The sequence below is a fragment of the Lethenteron reissneri genome, chromosome 21 (genome assembly GCF_015708825.2).
Source record: "Lethenteron reissneri isolate LAM-NWPU_2019-01 chromosome 21, ASM1570882v1, whole genome shotgun sequence".
In the NCBI taxonomy this organism is placed as follows: domain Eukaryota; kingdom Metazoa; phylum Chordata; class Hyperoartia; order Petromyzontiformes; family Petromyzontidae; genus Lethenteron; species Lethenteron reissneri.
Window position 1 is genome coordinate 3,936,522 of NC_083799.1, and position 17,976 is coordinate 3,954,497.

Consider the following 17,976-nt stretch of genomic DNA (forward strand, 5'->3'; position numbering starts at 1 on the left):
GAGCGACTTCCGAGACACGTCGAGTAGAAGGCTTCTTGTTTATTAAGAGCACACGGGGCGATACTATACGTAACGCAGCTACACATAGGCGACCCTAACACATAGCCCATCTTTGGCATACGTTACGCTAGCTGTCCGACTAGCGCAGCGACGGAGAGGGTCTTGCAGAAGATCATCCACGTGGTCGGAGACGAAGCGATGACGACGAGCAGCCACGCAGGAGCCGCAACAGCATCCGAACCTCTGGTTCGGCCCCCCTTATATGCGCCCCGGCGCGACCAAGCCCCGCCTCTGGCCACGCCCCCTTTCAGAACCTTACAGCAGGTTCCCGGAGCCTCTGGACTAACTCCGCCTTTCACCTTTACCCCAGATACGCCCCCCTTAAAATGAGGCATTACGCAATACCCCCATAACCACAATTACCACTTCAGGGCTGACAGGTATCATCCTGTCATTACACATGTAAGAGTGGTATACTTTCCTAGACCAAATGGTGATGTTTTAATTACGCTTCTGTTTGTTTTCTTTCAGAGATCAACTTGTGCCGTCTCAGTTATGCAAGATACAACACCCGCCATGCACCTCTATCTCAGGATCATCTGTATTGAAACATTGGCTCTTTTGGGGCCGATGAGTTATTCTGTATTTTTTTCTACTCAAATCAGATGTTTCATTTTGAATCATCCCAGCATATTTACTAAAATGAATAGAATACAATGCAGTTTTGTCATTAGCTTTTCTCATTGTGCATGGGGCTGGTTGTTCTGTATGTAGAGGATGGTTTTGTAGTGTTTTTAGTTTTTATTTAATTACCTGAAAATGGGGTTCTGCATCTTTTAATCATTAGTTACATATTCTAATACCGATGGTAGGGCTATACTAATAGCATTTTGTTATTTTTTTCAATCCTTAGCCTCGATACACAAAGTATTAGGCAAGTTGTATATCTCTACCATTATATTAATGTGTAGGCACTATGTATTAACTGTATAAATGTCAGTACTTTTTTTACTTAAATATCTCTACCTTGTATGAAATGTAGAGAATTGCAAATTTATTGCAGTATTGTGTTAATAAACAGTTTACCATTAGCCCAGGATGAACATGGGAATAAAATGTAATTGCTTGGGCTTCCAAAAAACAAACAGTTTTCCAGAATAAAATTCAGTCTTTCTTGGAATGTTCTTCACTACAACTGCCAATGCCTTTTGTGCATCCTTCCACATTCCCATTGGTAATTATCACAGACCTAACTGCATAAACCATTCATCTAAGCAGCCTTTGAGATACTTTTTAAATGGAAAATTCTTTTCTGTGATGAGATTATGCTTATTAACATTGCTGCACTCATACTGATCAATCGCTCTTCATTTTGAGTGTTTTGGAGCAATGCGCTGCTGCCTCAGACACATGCAAGATATTGTCTGGTGGCGCCATCTGGCGGAATGCTGTGTGGAATGTCAAGAAGCCGGCGGAAACCGTTTCCTTTTCAATGACATGGGAAAAGCCATAGGCTGACTGACGGAAAGTGTTGGATGGCACACTAATGTGAGGGAATTCTGCGGTAGTTTAAAAAAACACACTGCCCTTTTTAAATGACACAATTACTTTGCAACAAGATATCCATCCATCCCGCACTTCCTTTTAATTAATAAAACACTTATTCTACTAGAAACCTTTACAAAAACAAAACAGAAGCCAAAAGCTTTCAAAATGTGTGCACTGAGACATACAAGTCAATTTATCAGCTCAGACCTACACACAAAGCAGCAGCTGTTTAACGTTATGTAAAGTGGTGAACATCAAACAGAAGATCAAAACCAATGTTTACACGCCTGGTTACACAGGGCGTTTTAGAGAAATTCACAGTGAATGTAAAATCATGGCAGTCGAGGCACTGCCGCCACTGCCCACGCTTTTGATTCAAAAGCTGATGCAGTGGAGCCTCCAGCCTCAAACATGTGGTTCTCAAAACCAGAGGAGAGGGGAATTAAAAATGCTGCTTCACTGTTCAAACATCAATAAATCAAAATCGTTATACGCTCGTACATGTATCCACTTCGCAATGAAACAATACAACACGCTGCATGCCGTTACACAGCTCCATGCAGTGACTTGGCAGAAAAGGTTTTCTTAAAGTCATTGACCTGTACAATATAGCGGCAATGTTAAACATCAAGGATAACACACTATTGATGAATTTGATTTGAGCTTTCGTAGTGAACGCCCACACACAACTCATGAGCACATGAGGCTGGCAGGCACGATTGTATGAGCTGCAGTGCAAAAGCAATCAACAGCAAAACCCCCGAAGTTTGTAGTTGTCATAGCACACGAAAAAGGCGCTCTTCTGAATTATAAAATCATTCATGCTCTTGCAATTAACATATTGCTTGCATAAAATCCCTCATTGACATTAAGTGCAGCACCTAACAGCAAGTTTCTTGTTTTATTTGGCAGAGCTGTTCCCATCTGCAGCGATTCCTAGCCACTGTGCAGTGTAGAATTCGCCACATACGTAGCTTACCTGCAAGCACCGCATTTTTAAGTGTGGCAGGTGGAAACCACTTTCCAGCTTCAAAACATTGCTGTGTACATTTGTACACATGGAATTTTGTAGTTTCTAAAGCATGAGAGCAACTTCTTTCGTTATTATTCAAGTGATTTTATTACATCATTTCAATGGATTCCACAGATGTCAGTGATACGTCCTTTTAGCTTTGTCTCATTTAGCTCACTTGCAGCTAAAAGTCAATGTTGGTAATTTACACAGTATCTTTTGTTTCTCTTTATACTACCCATGCACGTGCAGCTTTAGTCTGAAGCTTCCCTTTAATATACATTTAGTCTGTACAATATGCCGACTACCACATCCCACCGTAGTTAAAAAAAAAATAGGGACGGCAGCTGGAGAGCAACAGTATGTATGCAAGTTGTGAGTAGTAAAGCTAGATCATCACATATGGCTAAGCTATGCCTCCAACGTTTCTTCCTGGGCTGCTCTTTGGCGCCGAGGACAAGTTCGCTGCGTTCAGCACTCGAGGATCCATGAGGTCGTTTCTACTGGCTCGCCTTCAGGCGTGGAACACCGGACAAATGAAGCCGCTAATTTACACGTCTTCACATGCTCGTCCTCACGAAAACAGCTGCCACTGAGTGGTCCACCACCTCGGCAACGTCTTGCACTGCGCACACCAATCACCGTCCTCTTCGTGCCGAGTGGAGGGCGCAGCACAAAGGGCGCAGCGTGTCCGTGTGGCATGCGCTGAGGCCTCATGCCGTCAATTTGAGTTGCTGTTGGAGGATGCTGCTGTAGCGGAGGAGCTGGGCGTGTTGGCGCTCGTATTGGCTGGGGACTTGCGAATATGTGGCATGAGGTACAGGTCGCCCGCCAGCTGGTGCACGTCGATGCGGTCCTCCTTCCGGTAGGCCAGGCAGCGGCGGATGAAGGCCTGGGGGTGAGGGGAGTTGGCACAGTCCATTTTACAGTCGAAGCAAAGTTAAATGTTTCGATTTAAAGCTTTCGTGTTTGCAGAGATTCATCTTGGTTCTTTCGGTAAAGTCACGTAGAAGGGAAATTCTCACGTAACGTTGTGAGAATTTTATTTTATTATGTTTTATTATTTTATTATTTCCCTTCTACGTGACTTTACCGAAAGAACCATGAAGACAAAGTTAAATGATCAAATGGAAAATAATTTGTAGTGGTTTACAGCTTAGATCCAATTTCGCATGCTTGGCAATGGAAGTGTAACTGACATGCCAGCTATTCTTGATATTCAGTAATCTTGTTCATTAGTTTTCACATAAATCACACCATATATGGCATCCAGTCATATAGCATGCAGTACATGCATACCTTTGCCTCATTTGATACCACAGGCTTGACGGGGAACTGCACCTCCGTGGCTCGCAGTATGGTCTTCTCCTGGAGGATGTCCTGCTGCGATTGATTGTGGCCAAATGGCTGTAAAAGAGAATGCACATTTTAATCAACAAGGCAAGCAGAAATAAGGGTATTACTCTGTCTGAATATTTTCAGTACACTTTGTATTAACCAGGGGGATTATTTTGCATAATGAAGCATTTTAACTGAACATTGGCTGTGAAAGATGGGGTAGTGTGTGGGAGGGGAAGTGAAGATGTTGGGAAGGTAGGAAAATATATGGTAATATAAGCATTAGCAGGGCCACTTCACAATACTAACTGCTCCCTGCACCTGCAGTAAATAAATCTGCCACGTGTAAATTTTATGTGACCTATTTCGTGTAGTAATGGTACATTTATTGATATTTCTCGAGTTCTCTGCCTAAAGTCTAGTTCTTCTTTCAAGTTTATATTTTTTTGAAATTCTGCTCACTTATATTCTTAGGTTTTTTTGGTAAAGTCACGTAGGTAAAACATCCAAATTAATGAAAATAAAATAAAATAAAAAATCACGACGTTTCGGAGGCAACACACTCATTTTGTTTGTAAGACCTTTATTCAAGATGGTTAGAGTGTCTTTTCTACCTCTTGTCCATTTCCCTACATGCTTTTAGAGCTTTCTTCAGCAAGACTTTCCATCTGACAATAATCCTACTCTAGGTCTTCTGCTTTCGATTTGTTCCAATATGATGTATTTCTTCCTGAACCCACTAACACCTGCCACAGAAAACCTAGCTCGCAACTCCTTCAAACCATCTCCCAAATATTGTCAGAATACTTCCCAGATACATGAACTACCTCACCAGTAACAACCTGCTTCCACCAATCTGCTCGATTTTCATTGTTTCTGTATATTCATTTTCATTCCAAGATCTCATACCATTTTGTAAAATGTTCGACCAGCATGTGTAACCATTCTTCAGAATAGACCATTATCATCAAAAAGTTGGCCGATTTATACCATTTGGCTCCAAACTTTATTGCTTTCACCAAACTCCATCCACACTTCCCTCACCATTGCCTCCACATGCATGTTAAACAGTATCAGAGATCTCTGTCTCGCTTCTCTTCTCAAATTTCTGGCTCCGATTCGCCATCTGCAGCTTCCATCACAACTGTCTCACCCTGTACAATTACTTGATCAGCTGTCTGTCCGTCCAGTCTCCATTGTACCACTTATGTAAATGCCAGGTTTTGTTTTTACACACCTTTCGCCCATATAGACACTGGTAGAAGATGACTCCTACAGACCACACATCCACTTTGTTGGATATCTTTGGTGGCTCCTTGCCCACAACAAAACATTCAGGAGGCAGGTACCTGAAAACAAGAAGTACAAATATGGAGTATTTGTATCCAAATGAAGAAAGTGTGATGTAAATTCATAAATTGTACAAATAACGTATAAAGCGGTCATCTGCTATCATTACCAGTATGTTCCGGCTCCTTGCGACGTCAGGTCCATGCCATCGACGGCATTGTAGTTATCGTCGTCCATGATTTTGGAGAGGCCAAAGTCTGTGATCTTGATTTCCCCACATGACTTGCCATCCACTAGAAGGATGTTACCTGAAAGGAGATAATTCATGGAACATCAAAAGGCTCACAATTCTCCACAAATCTAGTAAAAAAAATTAAGGGTACAGCAGTAAAATATTGCAATAAGTGTGCAAAACCACAATTACATTCATCGCGCACGTGAAGGCCTATCCAATTACTTAATTTTGTCTATATTAGCTGCATTTCAAAACTAAATTGTGGGGATAAGTTATATCGACTGTGTCTCACAATATTATATTATATCTGTGTATCAATTTCACAACTTCGAACCCTACGTACCAGGTTTCAGGTCATAGTGGATGATGGGTGGCTTGATCTCGTTGAGATATTTGAGAGCACTGACAATCTGCATTATGATGGAGCGTGCCTCCTTCTCAGACATGAGCTTGTGCTGCTTCAAGTAGAAGTCCAAGTCGTTGCCTTCGATGTACTCCAGCACTGTGCAAAACCTGAACTCATACACATAAATGTCTTTAAGTCTAAGGGCTAAAGCATAGAGATTTTGCATAAAACCTAACATGCTTTCTGAGACTCCACATGGTCTGCAAACTGATATAAATAAAAATTGACTGATATCACCGGTCCTACTGTACTTACGAGTCTGTATCCAGTGAGAAGTAGTCATAGAGCTTGACTATTCTTGGATGATTCAGTTCCTTGTGTATTCTGTACTCTCGACAAGCGTGTCTGGAGGAAGCAGAAGAATTGGAAATGAAATCAAGTCACCAAACCTTACAATTAAAATGTGTGAACTGAAAATGCCCCGATGACTTACTTGTGGTAGTTTTCTTTCTTTTCATCTCGCCAGTTTTTGTTCAGCTGATGGATTTTCACTGCCACGTACCTCTGCTCTTGCAAGTCAAAGGCCTAATGTAATGAAAACTCTGATTAAACAGCTTGCAATAGTATCAAGGGCGGAGCCAGGATTTTCAGGTAGGGGAGGCAACCCCTCCAACAATGAAAAATTATACGAGTTGTTAGTAAGTAAGGATTTGTCCCCTTGCTTTTTATTCGACGCATGTGTGGCGATGGCGCAGCCATCGATCGAGGGTCGAATTCGAACCGCGTGATCGGCATCGCGCTCGCTGAAGGTATGCCTTCAGGGAAGTTGTGTACTATATACGCAACTGCGCACAATTCTGAGTCACTTACAACTGCTTTGCCGTTACTTATTGCCAATGATGGACTCAAGACTATTGTCCTATCATCTCATAGTCCCTGGCACAAAATAACATGCTACACAGTGGCAGTGGGGGTCGCAAAATGCCGATTTATTACAAATAAACCCCAATGATCCAATCGAAATTAGGGATTTTGATTGGCTCATTGGGGGGGCACGTGCCACCCCATTGGCTCCGCCAGTGAATAGAATTCCTCATTTAATAACAATGCTGAATTGTAACCTTTGATTTGTATTGCTGTGCAAATAAATCAGATCACTTTGCTTTTTCAATTGACTACAATTCTGAACTGAAACATTTTAAATAAAACATTCAATAACATTTCCAAATCTTTCTCTAAAATATAAATTATACCTTGTATACTTCACTGAAGCCTCCCCTACCCAGCAGATGGAGCAGCAAATACCGCTCATTCAACGTGGGATGATCTTTAAACCTAAAAAGAAAAAAAATACACTTTCAAAACGTGCATTCAGCAACCTTGCAAATGTAATTCTCATATACATGTAACATTATACTGCAAATAAAACCCATGTAATCCTGTTCCCTATGAATGTTCGATAAGCAGGAAATGTGTCAATAATACGGCAACAAGACCCTGTAATAATAATGTGGCTGCTTGTGACATTGCAAGTGTAGTGGTAGTTGCCATCAGTGCTGTATGTGTTGTGGACACCGGTGGCCACTCACTGTGAGTTGTCCTCATTGTGAATGCGTTTGAGTTCCCGGATGTGCAAGTTTCTCACTCGCTCCAACCTCTCCAGCTCTGCTTGGATTTCTGCCTCCTCCTTCATTTCCGCAATCGTACAAGCACACAAAGGAACACATGAGACACATTAAAAATGTAGAATAAACCCATAGCGTTTCTGCAGCCATCGGGAATGCTCTTCTTCTGATATTAGGAAGCCACTAGAGCTATACACTTTTAAATCTAGATTGAAAAGTAATTTCCTTATAACTGCTTTTTGTGTTTAGTTTGTTGTCCTTCGCCTGCGCCTGCAATTAGCACAGTTGGTTATGTACGGTGCGATAGAGGTTCAACATACATACATCATAATTTAGAATATCTGTGTAAACCTCTTATGACATGACAGCAAAATAAAAATACGTAAAGGATAAGCAGTCTCACCTTCTTGAGGTGTCCCAGTCTCAATTTGAAGATCTCCTCTTGTTCGTGATACTCTGCAACTGTTAATCTGTTTAGTGAAACATGTGATGTAAAGTGTTAATCCAGTCAATAAGGTAATACAGCTTGTGACAAAATATCTCTCATATTTAACCGACGATATATAACCCTTCACCATACGTTATGCATATTCGGACCACTTGGTGCGTTATTCTTTGGAAACAAAGAGGGATGCACTTACAACTGTGGTGTGGCAGGCTTGAGGAAGCCCTCATCAGCACCATTAACAGCCTTGGTCTTCCGCTGCTTCTGCTCCCCAGCCGGCATTGGGCTGGCTGAGTGGCCAGCAGTGGGTGGCTTACGTTTGGCCAGAAGCTTCCGCTGCCTCTCAATGTCTTCTCTTTGCTGGTTAATCCACTCTTGCTGCCTTTGTGACATTATAAAAATGTGTAGGGTATGCATCAACACTATATCAAAACACGCAGTATCATTTGATAACTTGACTTCCACGGGATGTGTATTTAGTATAGCAAGGGTAGTATTTCTATTGATTAAGACTTTTATTGATAAATCAAAGTAATTTTTATAAACATTGCATAAAAAAATCCAGCACTGTATATGTTTCAAATTACTACAGTGCATTTACAAGGTCCACTGTATTATTTTAACTGGCTCATGACCACACACAGCGCTCACTTGATGAGGTTCTGGAAAGCTGAGCCATCCGTCCACTGTTCGGTGAAGGTGGCCCCATGCCGCACTGTGACAAAGTGCCCGAGCCTCAGCCGGTCCTGCATGCTCTTCTCCCGGCAAGCCTGCTTCTCCTGCTCTGACTGTGGGGGAGTCACAACACTATGTCATCCCAAGACTCCTAATATGCTGCACAGCAGTTCTGCAGAACGCCACTGATAGTTAAATATGTGACTTTCACCAGTGCATCAGTGTTGATTTGAAATATGTTTTAGATATTATCCAGGACAGACAAATGTAATGCATTTCCTGTAGTACTACAGTGCAGTCCTGGATGATGGCGTCGTCTCGCGTGCCACAAGAGATATAAATTACAATGGTTAGAAAAAAAAATACTAAACATAGCAACTAAAACATTCTACAAAAATATCAAATTGCAGATCCTTGACATTTAAGGTGGTATGAACACTACATTAAGGGATCCATTTCCTTATTAAGATATGTTTAAGATCATACTTGAAACCAAAATGTAACCAACATTAATAGACTTTACAGTAATGAAAATGTCAGAACAAAAGGTTGTGTGCTGCACAAATTAGTATCTTAGGTCGTGCAAATATGGAAATGATAGTATAATATACCGCACTGTACATGGATCAGCCATCGAGTTTAATAATCTTGCAATCGTGTACTTTTGTCGCGATTTAATTACTGCTGCCTAGGAAATTATAGATTCAAAATGTATAATTTAAGCACAGCTAATTGTGGCATCATTTATCATGCGGAAGAAAATAGAAGAAACTAGAAGTCAGCTATATTTGGTGTAAAAAAAAGATACTTTGTGATATGCCTTGCAGATTACACAGCATACCGATAACCAGTTTACTAGCTTACAAATTAGGTAATACAGTAAAACCTTGGATTGCGAGCATAATTCATTCCGGAAATGTGTTTGTAATCCAAAGCACTCGTATATCAAAGCACTCGTATATCAGTTGTGATCACGTGACGCTCGGCAGACAAAGCGTATACGTACTACTCGTATTGCAAGACCTCGCTCGTTTATCAAATTAATATTTATTTAAAAACTTTGCTCGTCTTGCAAAACACTCGCAGACCAAGTTACTCGCAATCCAAGGTTTTACTGTACAACTTTAAGAGTCACGTTCTCCCCGTGGTCACGTGGATTTTTGCAGGTCCTCCGGTTTTTCTCTTAACATTTAAAAATAAATGTTTAGAGTATTTGGTTGATATAAATTTTCACATAATGAACCACTTAGTTGAGCTATAATTTATTTCCAGGTTGCTTCTGAAAAAGAGATATATAGCTCAGTGGAGCTTACCTGGTAAAATAAAAAGAAAAGTTTTTTATAGTTTAAATAGAAAAACAATAAGGATGGCTAATAGGTCAGTTTGTTCCTGTACAATACAGTTAGAACATGTAATTTAATCTTGATGCGATTACAACACTGATGTCACGGTGTTTGGCAACCCACCAAGGCATTCATGTTACCCAGGGATAATACAAGTTATACTATTGTAGTGCACTCAAGTAAATATATGTTTCATTCAGTTAGTGCTAAACACGTAGGCTACTAATTCATCAATGATGATTGCGACTATATTAACCGATTTCATCCTCACAAGATCTGCCATACACACAACTAAATTTGCATCTAAATTCTGTCTCAGGTTAATTATCCTTTGGTTCTTTATTACCTTTTCAATGAGAAGCTTCTTGCTCATGACCACACACTTATTTAACCTTTCCTTGTACCTTTCCACCAACTTTTGTTGTTCCTCAATCTGTCGCCTCAGGTCACAGTTGACCTAGAAACAGTCAGATATTCAGTCAAGATAATTTAAATATGTATTTGTTACATTCTCATTAGCACTTAAAGTACATTGACTTTCCAAAAAAACCTATGGGCAAGTGCATTCATGAAATGATTCAGGAAGCTTAAACTCAACTTACCCTTAAGAGGTCATCGATTTTCCCTTCCTTCTTTTCCAGGTCTGAGCTCTGGTTATTTTCCAGCATCTTTATCTTGTCCATTGTTATTTCAGTCTACAGAGTAATGGGACACAAATCACAATTATAAACATGAACATTATGAAGTAAAATAACCAATAACTATTTCCTTTCTCATAAAAGGTCAAGTGGAAAATTCCAAACTTTAGTTTTACTATTGCATATCTTTAATACGTGCCATCCTATTGAGATTGAAAATGGACAAATGTCATGGCTTTCTTTGAAATTTGTCAAAAATCAAATTCACGATGCTCACTATCCTGCCCTGCAGTACATATTGGCCAGTAACAAACAGGCATATAAATTATAGACTTTTGATTAACTACTTACAAAACGACTGATTGTCTTAATTAAATTGTGCATGCATATTTAATTCCCAGTTTTATGGGTAACTCATAATTTAATGGGTGATTTTATTGGAATACTTTCAATGCAGAGAAAATTAGAGTACATTTTGTAAAAGGGTTGATTTGAAGCAGCTTAGCTACTGCAGGTTTTTCAAATGAAAAGCCAACGCACCTGGATATTCTTTTGTGAGACGCAAACTGGGAAATGTCTGTGTGATGCAACAGAATGCTCCCCGAGAGTAGACGCAGATGATGGTGGGCTTCCCTGGGCCATCTGCCCAGCAAAACAAAGCACAGCCATTACCGTATTAGATGGTGTTTCCTGCTTGGATACGATGTACAGTATTTTCTAAGCTGCCCAGATGGTATAACCTCATGATAAATAAAACCATTAAGCCCTACCATTTAGAACTTAGTTGGCACAATGCAAAAGAGATGTGGTGCTTACAGGTGGCTGTGACAGAGAATGTTGTGAAGGTATCCTGGCCAGAGCAGGGCCACTTCTTCCCGGACTTGTTCCTGAACCACCTCCTGCAGCAAACTAAATGACAAGAAGGGTAGAGCAATTAAAGAAAAAACCATGCAGGTCACGAAAACCCAAGCCACATAAACACCTTTCGTGCCTAAAAACTCACCTCAAAATAATCACTTATTTTCGGTCCTCTTGAAGACCCTTTGTCTGTAAAAAAGAAGAAAAATCCCTTAACAATTTGCAAAACTCCAAAAACATGTGCATACCATTGCCCAAAAAATGTGAATGTATATGTTTAATTGTACTAGTGGACTTGTGGGTTAATTACTTTGATTGGGATCACTCTGACCATCGGCTTTGCGCTTTCTCCCTCTGCTGTCTTGTGATTTTTTCTCAGGGGTTTGCTAAGAGAAAAGAGACATTAAAACCAGAAAGCACTGCTAAAACCAAGCAAACGTCACACTGCAAACCCCAATTGCTTATAAAATTACACTATTTAAATTTATAATGAAGATATGTCAACATCTTAAAGAAGCTTTTTAAGGATCTTTTTAAATGAATGATAAACAAATTTAACATTTCCCAACTTGCATTGCTTAACACACTGCTGAGAATGTCTTAATTTCAACACATAGTGCTGTCTGTCTATGAGCAATGTACCTCTGTTTCCTTGTCACTTAGAGAGCCATGGCTCCCCAAACTTTGGTTGGAAGCTTCGTTGTTAACCTGTGCAGTCTGCTGTAAGACAAACATTGTTGGCAATTGCAATTCACTTAACATTTCAAAATCCTGGCTTAACCCTAAGTAGCCGAGATTTCGATTTTTTTTTCCACTGACCTAAAGCCTTACAAGTTAGATCATATTGTACCTTCAGATGAAACAGATTTTCTTTTCATTGTTTAGTGCTTATGGGTCTAATGTTCAGCTCAACACCCAAATGAAACATACATCAACACTTTAATTGTTACATATTTGCATCACTCCAACAGGATATATTAATGCTAAGCAGTGGCAATTTCAAACACATTATTTAAGAACTGTGCTGTGTGCTTTCAAGCACAAAGACAATATATACATTCAGAAGGTAAATTGAGATATACATATACATATGAAATATCTGTAAATATATCCTTTTTAAAGGAGATTAAAGTGAATTACAGTATAGAATATGCGAAAAGTGGCAGAACAAAATTGTTTTGGAAGAGCAATACAAATACACACGTCTTTGAACTCACACCGCTGATGTTGCACTGCAGGCCGTATTACTCACACTGCAAATGACATGGCTCCATCGTCTTTGACAGGAGATGGATATTACATGTAGACTACACATCATAGTGTTCCTTACTGTAAATTTTAGGGGGCATTATCAGGGAAATAATAAGCACTGATGGACTAACGTTTAAGCTCCACCACCTCTGGTAACCATGTTAGAAACATAACCAGAGCAAAATCCCTGAAATTTAATGCAGCAAACCCATATATATACACACACATCACACTACCGTGAGCAAAACATTAACTCTAGATATTGTGCGTGCCAGTTTTTCTATTAATTAAGAGTTTTGTACGTGAAAGGTAATTTATGCAATGAAAATAAACCATCCTAGCATTCACTACCGCATTAACCTTTGTTCTCAATGTCAACGGGAAGTGCTATAATAGTTAATGCTGCTGGTACAGGTTAGGATGCTATTGTAGTACATGTATTGATTTTCTTGGGGGATAAATAATGAGTCAGCAGTGGTGGCACCACTGAGTTGAGGTAAGCAAATCTGTCTTAAAGTGCAGATGTAATAAAATGGCGGCACAGGGAGCAGGGCAATGCCAGATTCTGATGCTCCCAGTGCACTGTATGTAATGACAATCAGTGTCTCTTGAACCTGCAGGCAATCATTATCAGGGGCTCCAATACTAGCATAGTGAGCATGACAGCGCATACCATATATCAGATGAGGCTGGTTTGTCAAAACGTTCAGAAGGTTGGGATGTGTAATGTACCTTGAATCCTCCTCCGATAAATCTGGCTTCGAGCAACTCCTGTCGTCGAGGGTCCAGACTGTGCAGTTCTTCCATGGCACCTTGGCAAATGCACAAATAAAATCATTACCGTCAAACTGTTACATAGGTAACAAAGTACAGTGTTGCAAACGAAAGCATTGAGGTAATTTACAGTGGATGGGTAATCACAATTACAACATCATGAAAAATACCACTCCCCAATTAATGGAGCATGTCGTAACACTGCAAACCCACACAATCTGACATGCGTGTTTCATTTTTATACTCTTGAGTTCAGTTAACCACAGCAATAAATTAGGGCGCCATGTTTTTGTGGACGACTGCACATCAAGGGCCCCTAGTTTTCATGCCAAGTCATTCATGCAAATGTCCTCTTGGCCGTCAGTGACAAGTCAACTAGCAATGGCAACATCAATAAAAAAAATATACGAGCTATTACAAACATGCCTTGCGCAATCTTCTTGTCATTGCGTTCTTCCTTTACTCCCAGTCACACTTTTCCATGCATAGTGTATACAATACAGTACACGCAACTGCATTAGTGTTTGGAGACACTGGCATGTGTACACGTACGACGCGTGCACTTTAATTAAAGTTGCACGTATGCATGCTGCACTGTACACACTGTACCCCACATAAAATGCCACACGCATTTACACATGCATTTTTTAAAATACGTGTTCAAGTGTAACGCGTGAATATATATAGCCTTGCAATTCAACACAGTTCAATAAGTGCCAATTATCCTTCAACCACGTACAGTGCAGAAGGGGGCTTTTAATGGCGATGCCACCGCTCTCAACGTGTGCATGGCACAATTGCTACAGTGGTAGCTACAGTGGCATTATTAACGCGCGTTGCACTACATCTCGTGTAAAGTTAAAACAAAAACAAACAACAACAACGAGGAGCAATGGGAACCAGTGTGTGGGTGCCCTGTCCGTCACGCACACGGCATCGATTGAACTTGGACCACGATGGGTCGTGGTCCAGGGGGGGGGCCTCACGGCCACGGCAAAAGTGACGACGACATGGGGGGGGGGGGGGGGGGGACATCGCAGCGATGGAAGGACACACAAGGGTCGAGGCTTGCAGGGAGGTCGGGGTCAGAAGAGATCGAGGCCTCCGCCCTTTTGCCCGAGGCCCCCTAAGGGGGTCAACGATGGCTACTTGGCTCTGGCCCAGGCAAGGGGGGCCCAGGCCGCCTATGGCTCACCGGTTAATTCGAGGGGATGGCAAGCTGTGTGTGTGTGTGGTGATGATGGCGGGGCTCACAGGCTGGGTGTTCTGATGAGTGGTGGTGGTTGTGATTGCTTGAGGGAGGAGTGTAAGGCAATGGAGTGGATGATGGGGGGGGGGGGGGTCTGTCGGGATGGTCACCGTGGCCGAGGTGGCCCCGCGGTGGCGCTAGGAGAGGTCGCGGTCTGGGGAGGGCCTCGGCCTCCCCGGTCGCCCTCACTCGGCCACTTCCTGCGACTACATTTGACCACCATCGTTGCTACCACCACCACCACCATCGCTACTGCTGCTGCTGTATAACAAACACGGAGATACTAACCACGAGACAAAAGAGCGAAGTGATCGCACTCACCGATCAATCAGCGGCATCAGACGAGGCGGTGTGATGCGAGCTCTCACCGCCCTCTGCCTTCGTCCCGTGTCCTCCTCGAAAGCAATGCCCCCCCCCAGTCGTCTTCTTCGTCGTCGTCTTCGTGTCTCTCCCCTCGTCCCCCCCCCCCCCGAGCTTGTGTTCACGTCTTCGTGCCTCTCCCCTCGTGTTCACGTCCACTTCACGATGCTGGTGGACCCATGGCGGGGAGGAAGCCGGCTCCTCACCCTCACCCCTCTTCGTCTGCTGCTGCTGCCCCCCCAACCCCAACCCTAACCCAACACCCTCCCCCCCCCAACTCCAAATATATCACGAAAGCAACAAATATTCTCACTGTTGTGGCCGGCTGAGTGGTATTGTGGTAATGGTCACCAACCCACGGAGCTTTCGCTTCGTCTCCCCCCCCCCGCGGCCGTCAAGTTGCTGCGGGATTCCTCTCCACCACCACCACCAGCCCCTGCCTCTACTTCGCCTCCCGTGCGTTCTTCTCCTCGTCGCCACGAGGCCCAGTCTGTTCTAAACAATCAGTAACAACAACAATAACAACATTAACAATGTCTCTGCGAGACGGCGCGGGGGGCAGTGGTCACGCCGCCGATATCGGTATGCGCCGTCGCTGCTGCTGAGTGATCATCCAAACCCCCCCCCCCCCCCCAATTAAAACAACAACAACAGCAGCAGCAGCACGGCAGCCTTCCCCCGCCCCGACGACTGTTGTCGAGGAGGAGGACGAGGGGGTCGAGGAGGAGGAGGACGAGGGGGTCGAGGGCGGCCTCACCGGGGCCGCGGCGCCCGGGGCCGCGGGGCGCCCCCACGGCCAAGATGGCGCCGCGTGCGGAGAGCAGCGGAGGCCGGGACCACGGGGACCTCGTCCTCCTCCTTCTCCTTCACTCCTCGTCTTCTAGCTCCTTCAGAAACTCCCCCCCCCCTCCCCTTCTTCTTCTCCTCCTTCTTATCTTCGTCCCGTGCTCTTAGCGAAAGTCGCGCGTCGCCGGCTTCCCCGCCTGTCCGCCCCGCGTGTTGCCCAGCTGCTGCTGCTGCTGCCGCCGCCTCTTCTTCGTCTTCTTGTGATCCCCGGTTGCTTTGACCCCCCTCGTCGCAGTCTCCCTCAGCGCCACGAGCCCGTGGTGGTGGTGGTGGTTGTTGTTGTGGTCGAGCTGTAGATGGTGGTTGATGATGGAGTTATCACGGGACCCTCGGGCGAGGAGTCACCGCGATCGCTGCCGCACGCCGCAGCAGCAGCAGCCGCCACCGCCGTGTCCACTAACACCACCGCCGCCCTTTATTAATCAAAGTGTCCGCCCTCTTCTTCTTTTTCTTATTGTTGTTGTTATGGTTATTCTTTTTCCTCGTCCTCTTGCCCATTACCCGGGGTGGCGACGGGACGCCTGTGGTGGGTGTCGCGCCATCGCGTGGGGGAATTTCTTGGGAGACCTTAGAGATGAATTAGAGAGGGATGGCTGAAGAGGAGGAGGTTAAGTTGATGGTGGGGAAGACGTGGTCGAGGTCGAAGGTCAATGTGGGTCGCTATGGGGGGGGGGGGGGGTGATGGAGATTGAGACGATGGGAGATGATGAAGGAGCCGGCGGTCAGCCAATGATCAGAATCTGTGGGACGTGGATGAAATAGAGGAGGTTGAGCATAGAATGTCCAGCAAAAGGCGAAAAAGGACGTGGTAATTTGGTGGTGAATGTGCCACCGAAGGATGATGAGCAGATGCTTGTTGGAGGAGGTTCAGCAATTGATTGGATGGGGGGCGAGGTGAGAGAATGGTGGCAGACGAAGACCGAGTGGTGGTGATGGATGAGGTTGAGATTTGATGGATGGATGATGCCTCTCAGACAAGTTCGACACCGTGCCCAGGCGTGCTGCTGCTGCTGATTCTTTGCCGATGACTATGATGCTTTGTGTGCCCAAATACGAACAATTACAGAGGCTTCAGATGGTTATGTGTCGTCGATCAAGTGTGTTGTGCACACTGCGTGTGGTTTTAACATGTACTATATTTGTATATATGGAATAACTAACTTTACATCCCATTCGTAATGTACAAAAACAATTTGGGTTGACGAAGTGTCGACTACATCTGACTATTTAATGGCGCAGTACAATTATGTGAAACGAGCATAACGTGGATGGTTTTAAAAGGTTTTTTTTGTAATATAGCAGAGCTATATTAATTAGCTCTGCTAATATATAGAGAAGAGGGAGTTCAGATAGTGATACTCCATATGGGAGAGAACGCATATAAGCTGTATGTGTGTACATGATTTGGTCAAGGGGGATATTTTTTTTTCATGTTTCAGGTCTTTCTATGAAAGAAGAAAAAAGCTATGTTTTTTATTAATATCTTTGGTTCTGTATATTCAAGCAATGTCATTGCTGCCCTTTCTCTGATTCTTTATTTTCACTCGCATCTTCCCGGCATTTTATCTTATCTCAGATGAAGAATTGCCTGAGAAGCCTGCAATGTTTCGTATATGCATATAGTTAGGTCCATATTTACATATTACAGAATTATATCATTTACACAGGTGAATACGGCATTGTGTGCATCTATTTTGCAATATCTTATATAATGATCGAACAAGAGACACTGAGCACTGATGTGTGTCTCATAACACAATTTGGATTTCCAAAACATATGCCACCACATCTCAAGACGCTGAACAAAACATATGGGTATATGTTAAGAGGGTTTTAAGAAGTGGGATTTTTTTTATTTTTCTGCTTGAGGGTAGGGGATGAGAATGTTAGAGACCAGAGGGAAATTTTGAGGCGGTGGTTACTTGAGAATGAAGACGGAGGGAGACAATTGTAGAACTGCATGTCAGTCTGCGGCCATATGAGGGCCTTAGGGGCCATCCATTTACGAGGTGCGCAAAAATCTGTCAACTTGACCCCCCCCCCCCCCACGTGCGTACGCACGCTTGACGCACCCCCCCCTCCCGAATCCGATGGAACGGTCGTTATTTAATCGACGCAGAAACGATCATCAAGGATGAATACT

General features: G+C 43.2%; 2 protein-coding genes across 3 annotated transcripts in view; one reads left to right on the forward strand and one right to left on the reverse strand.

Annotated features, from left to right (window-relative positions):
• Positions 1 to 1,195, forward strand: part of LOC133345074 (fibronectin-like) — a 76,532-nt gene extending 75,337 nt beyond the window's left edge. The window contains 1 exon segment of the mRNA XM_061555524.1: positions 532 to 1,195. The gene's annotated coding sequence lies outside the window, so the exon portion shown is untranslated.
• Positions 1,196 to 1,744: 549 nt separating this feature from the next.
• On the reverse strand, positions 1,745 to 15,206 carry LOC133345075 (serine/threonine-protein kinase tousled-like 2). 2 transcript variants are annotated; one of them, XM_061555527.1, is made up of 21 exons: positions 14,949 to 15,206; positions 13,337 to 13,416; positions 11,996 to 12,070; positions 11,664 to 11,739; positions 11,499 to 11,542; positions 11,312 to 11,404; positions 11,036 to 11,137; positions 10,460 to 10,552; positions 10,204 to 10,314; positions 8,491 to 8,627; positions 8,036 to 8,221; positions 7,798 to 7,864; positions 7,359 to 7,456; positions 7,023 to 7,104; positions 6,263 to 6,354; positions 6,085 to 6,174; positions 5,767 to 5,936; positions 5,358 to 5,496; positions 5,136 to 5,247; positions 3,860 to 3,967; positions 1,745 to 3,452 (listed from the first exon to the last, which is right to left on the reverse strand). In XM_061555527.1, exons 2-21 carry the CDS (start codon positions 13,409 to 13,411, stop codon positions 3,282 to 3,284), a joined length of 2,121 nt encoding a protein of 706 aa, XP_061411511.1. In that variant the 5' UTR covers positions 13,412 to 13,416; positions 14,949 to 15,206; the 3' UTR covers positions 1,745 to 3,281. The 2 variants fall into 2 exon arrangements, with proteins under 2 accessions (XP_061411511.1, XP_061411510.1); XM_061555526.1 differs by having other exon boundaries at positions 1,747 to 3,452; positions 11,996 to 12,073; positions 14,949 to 15,205.
• Between the last annotated feature and the right edge of the window lie 2,770 nt (positions 15,207 to 17,976).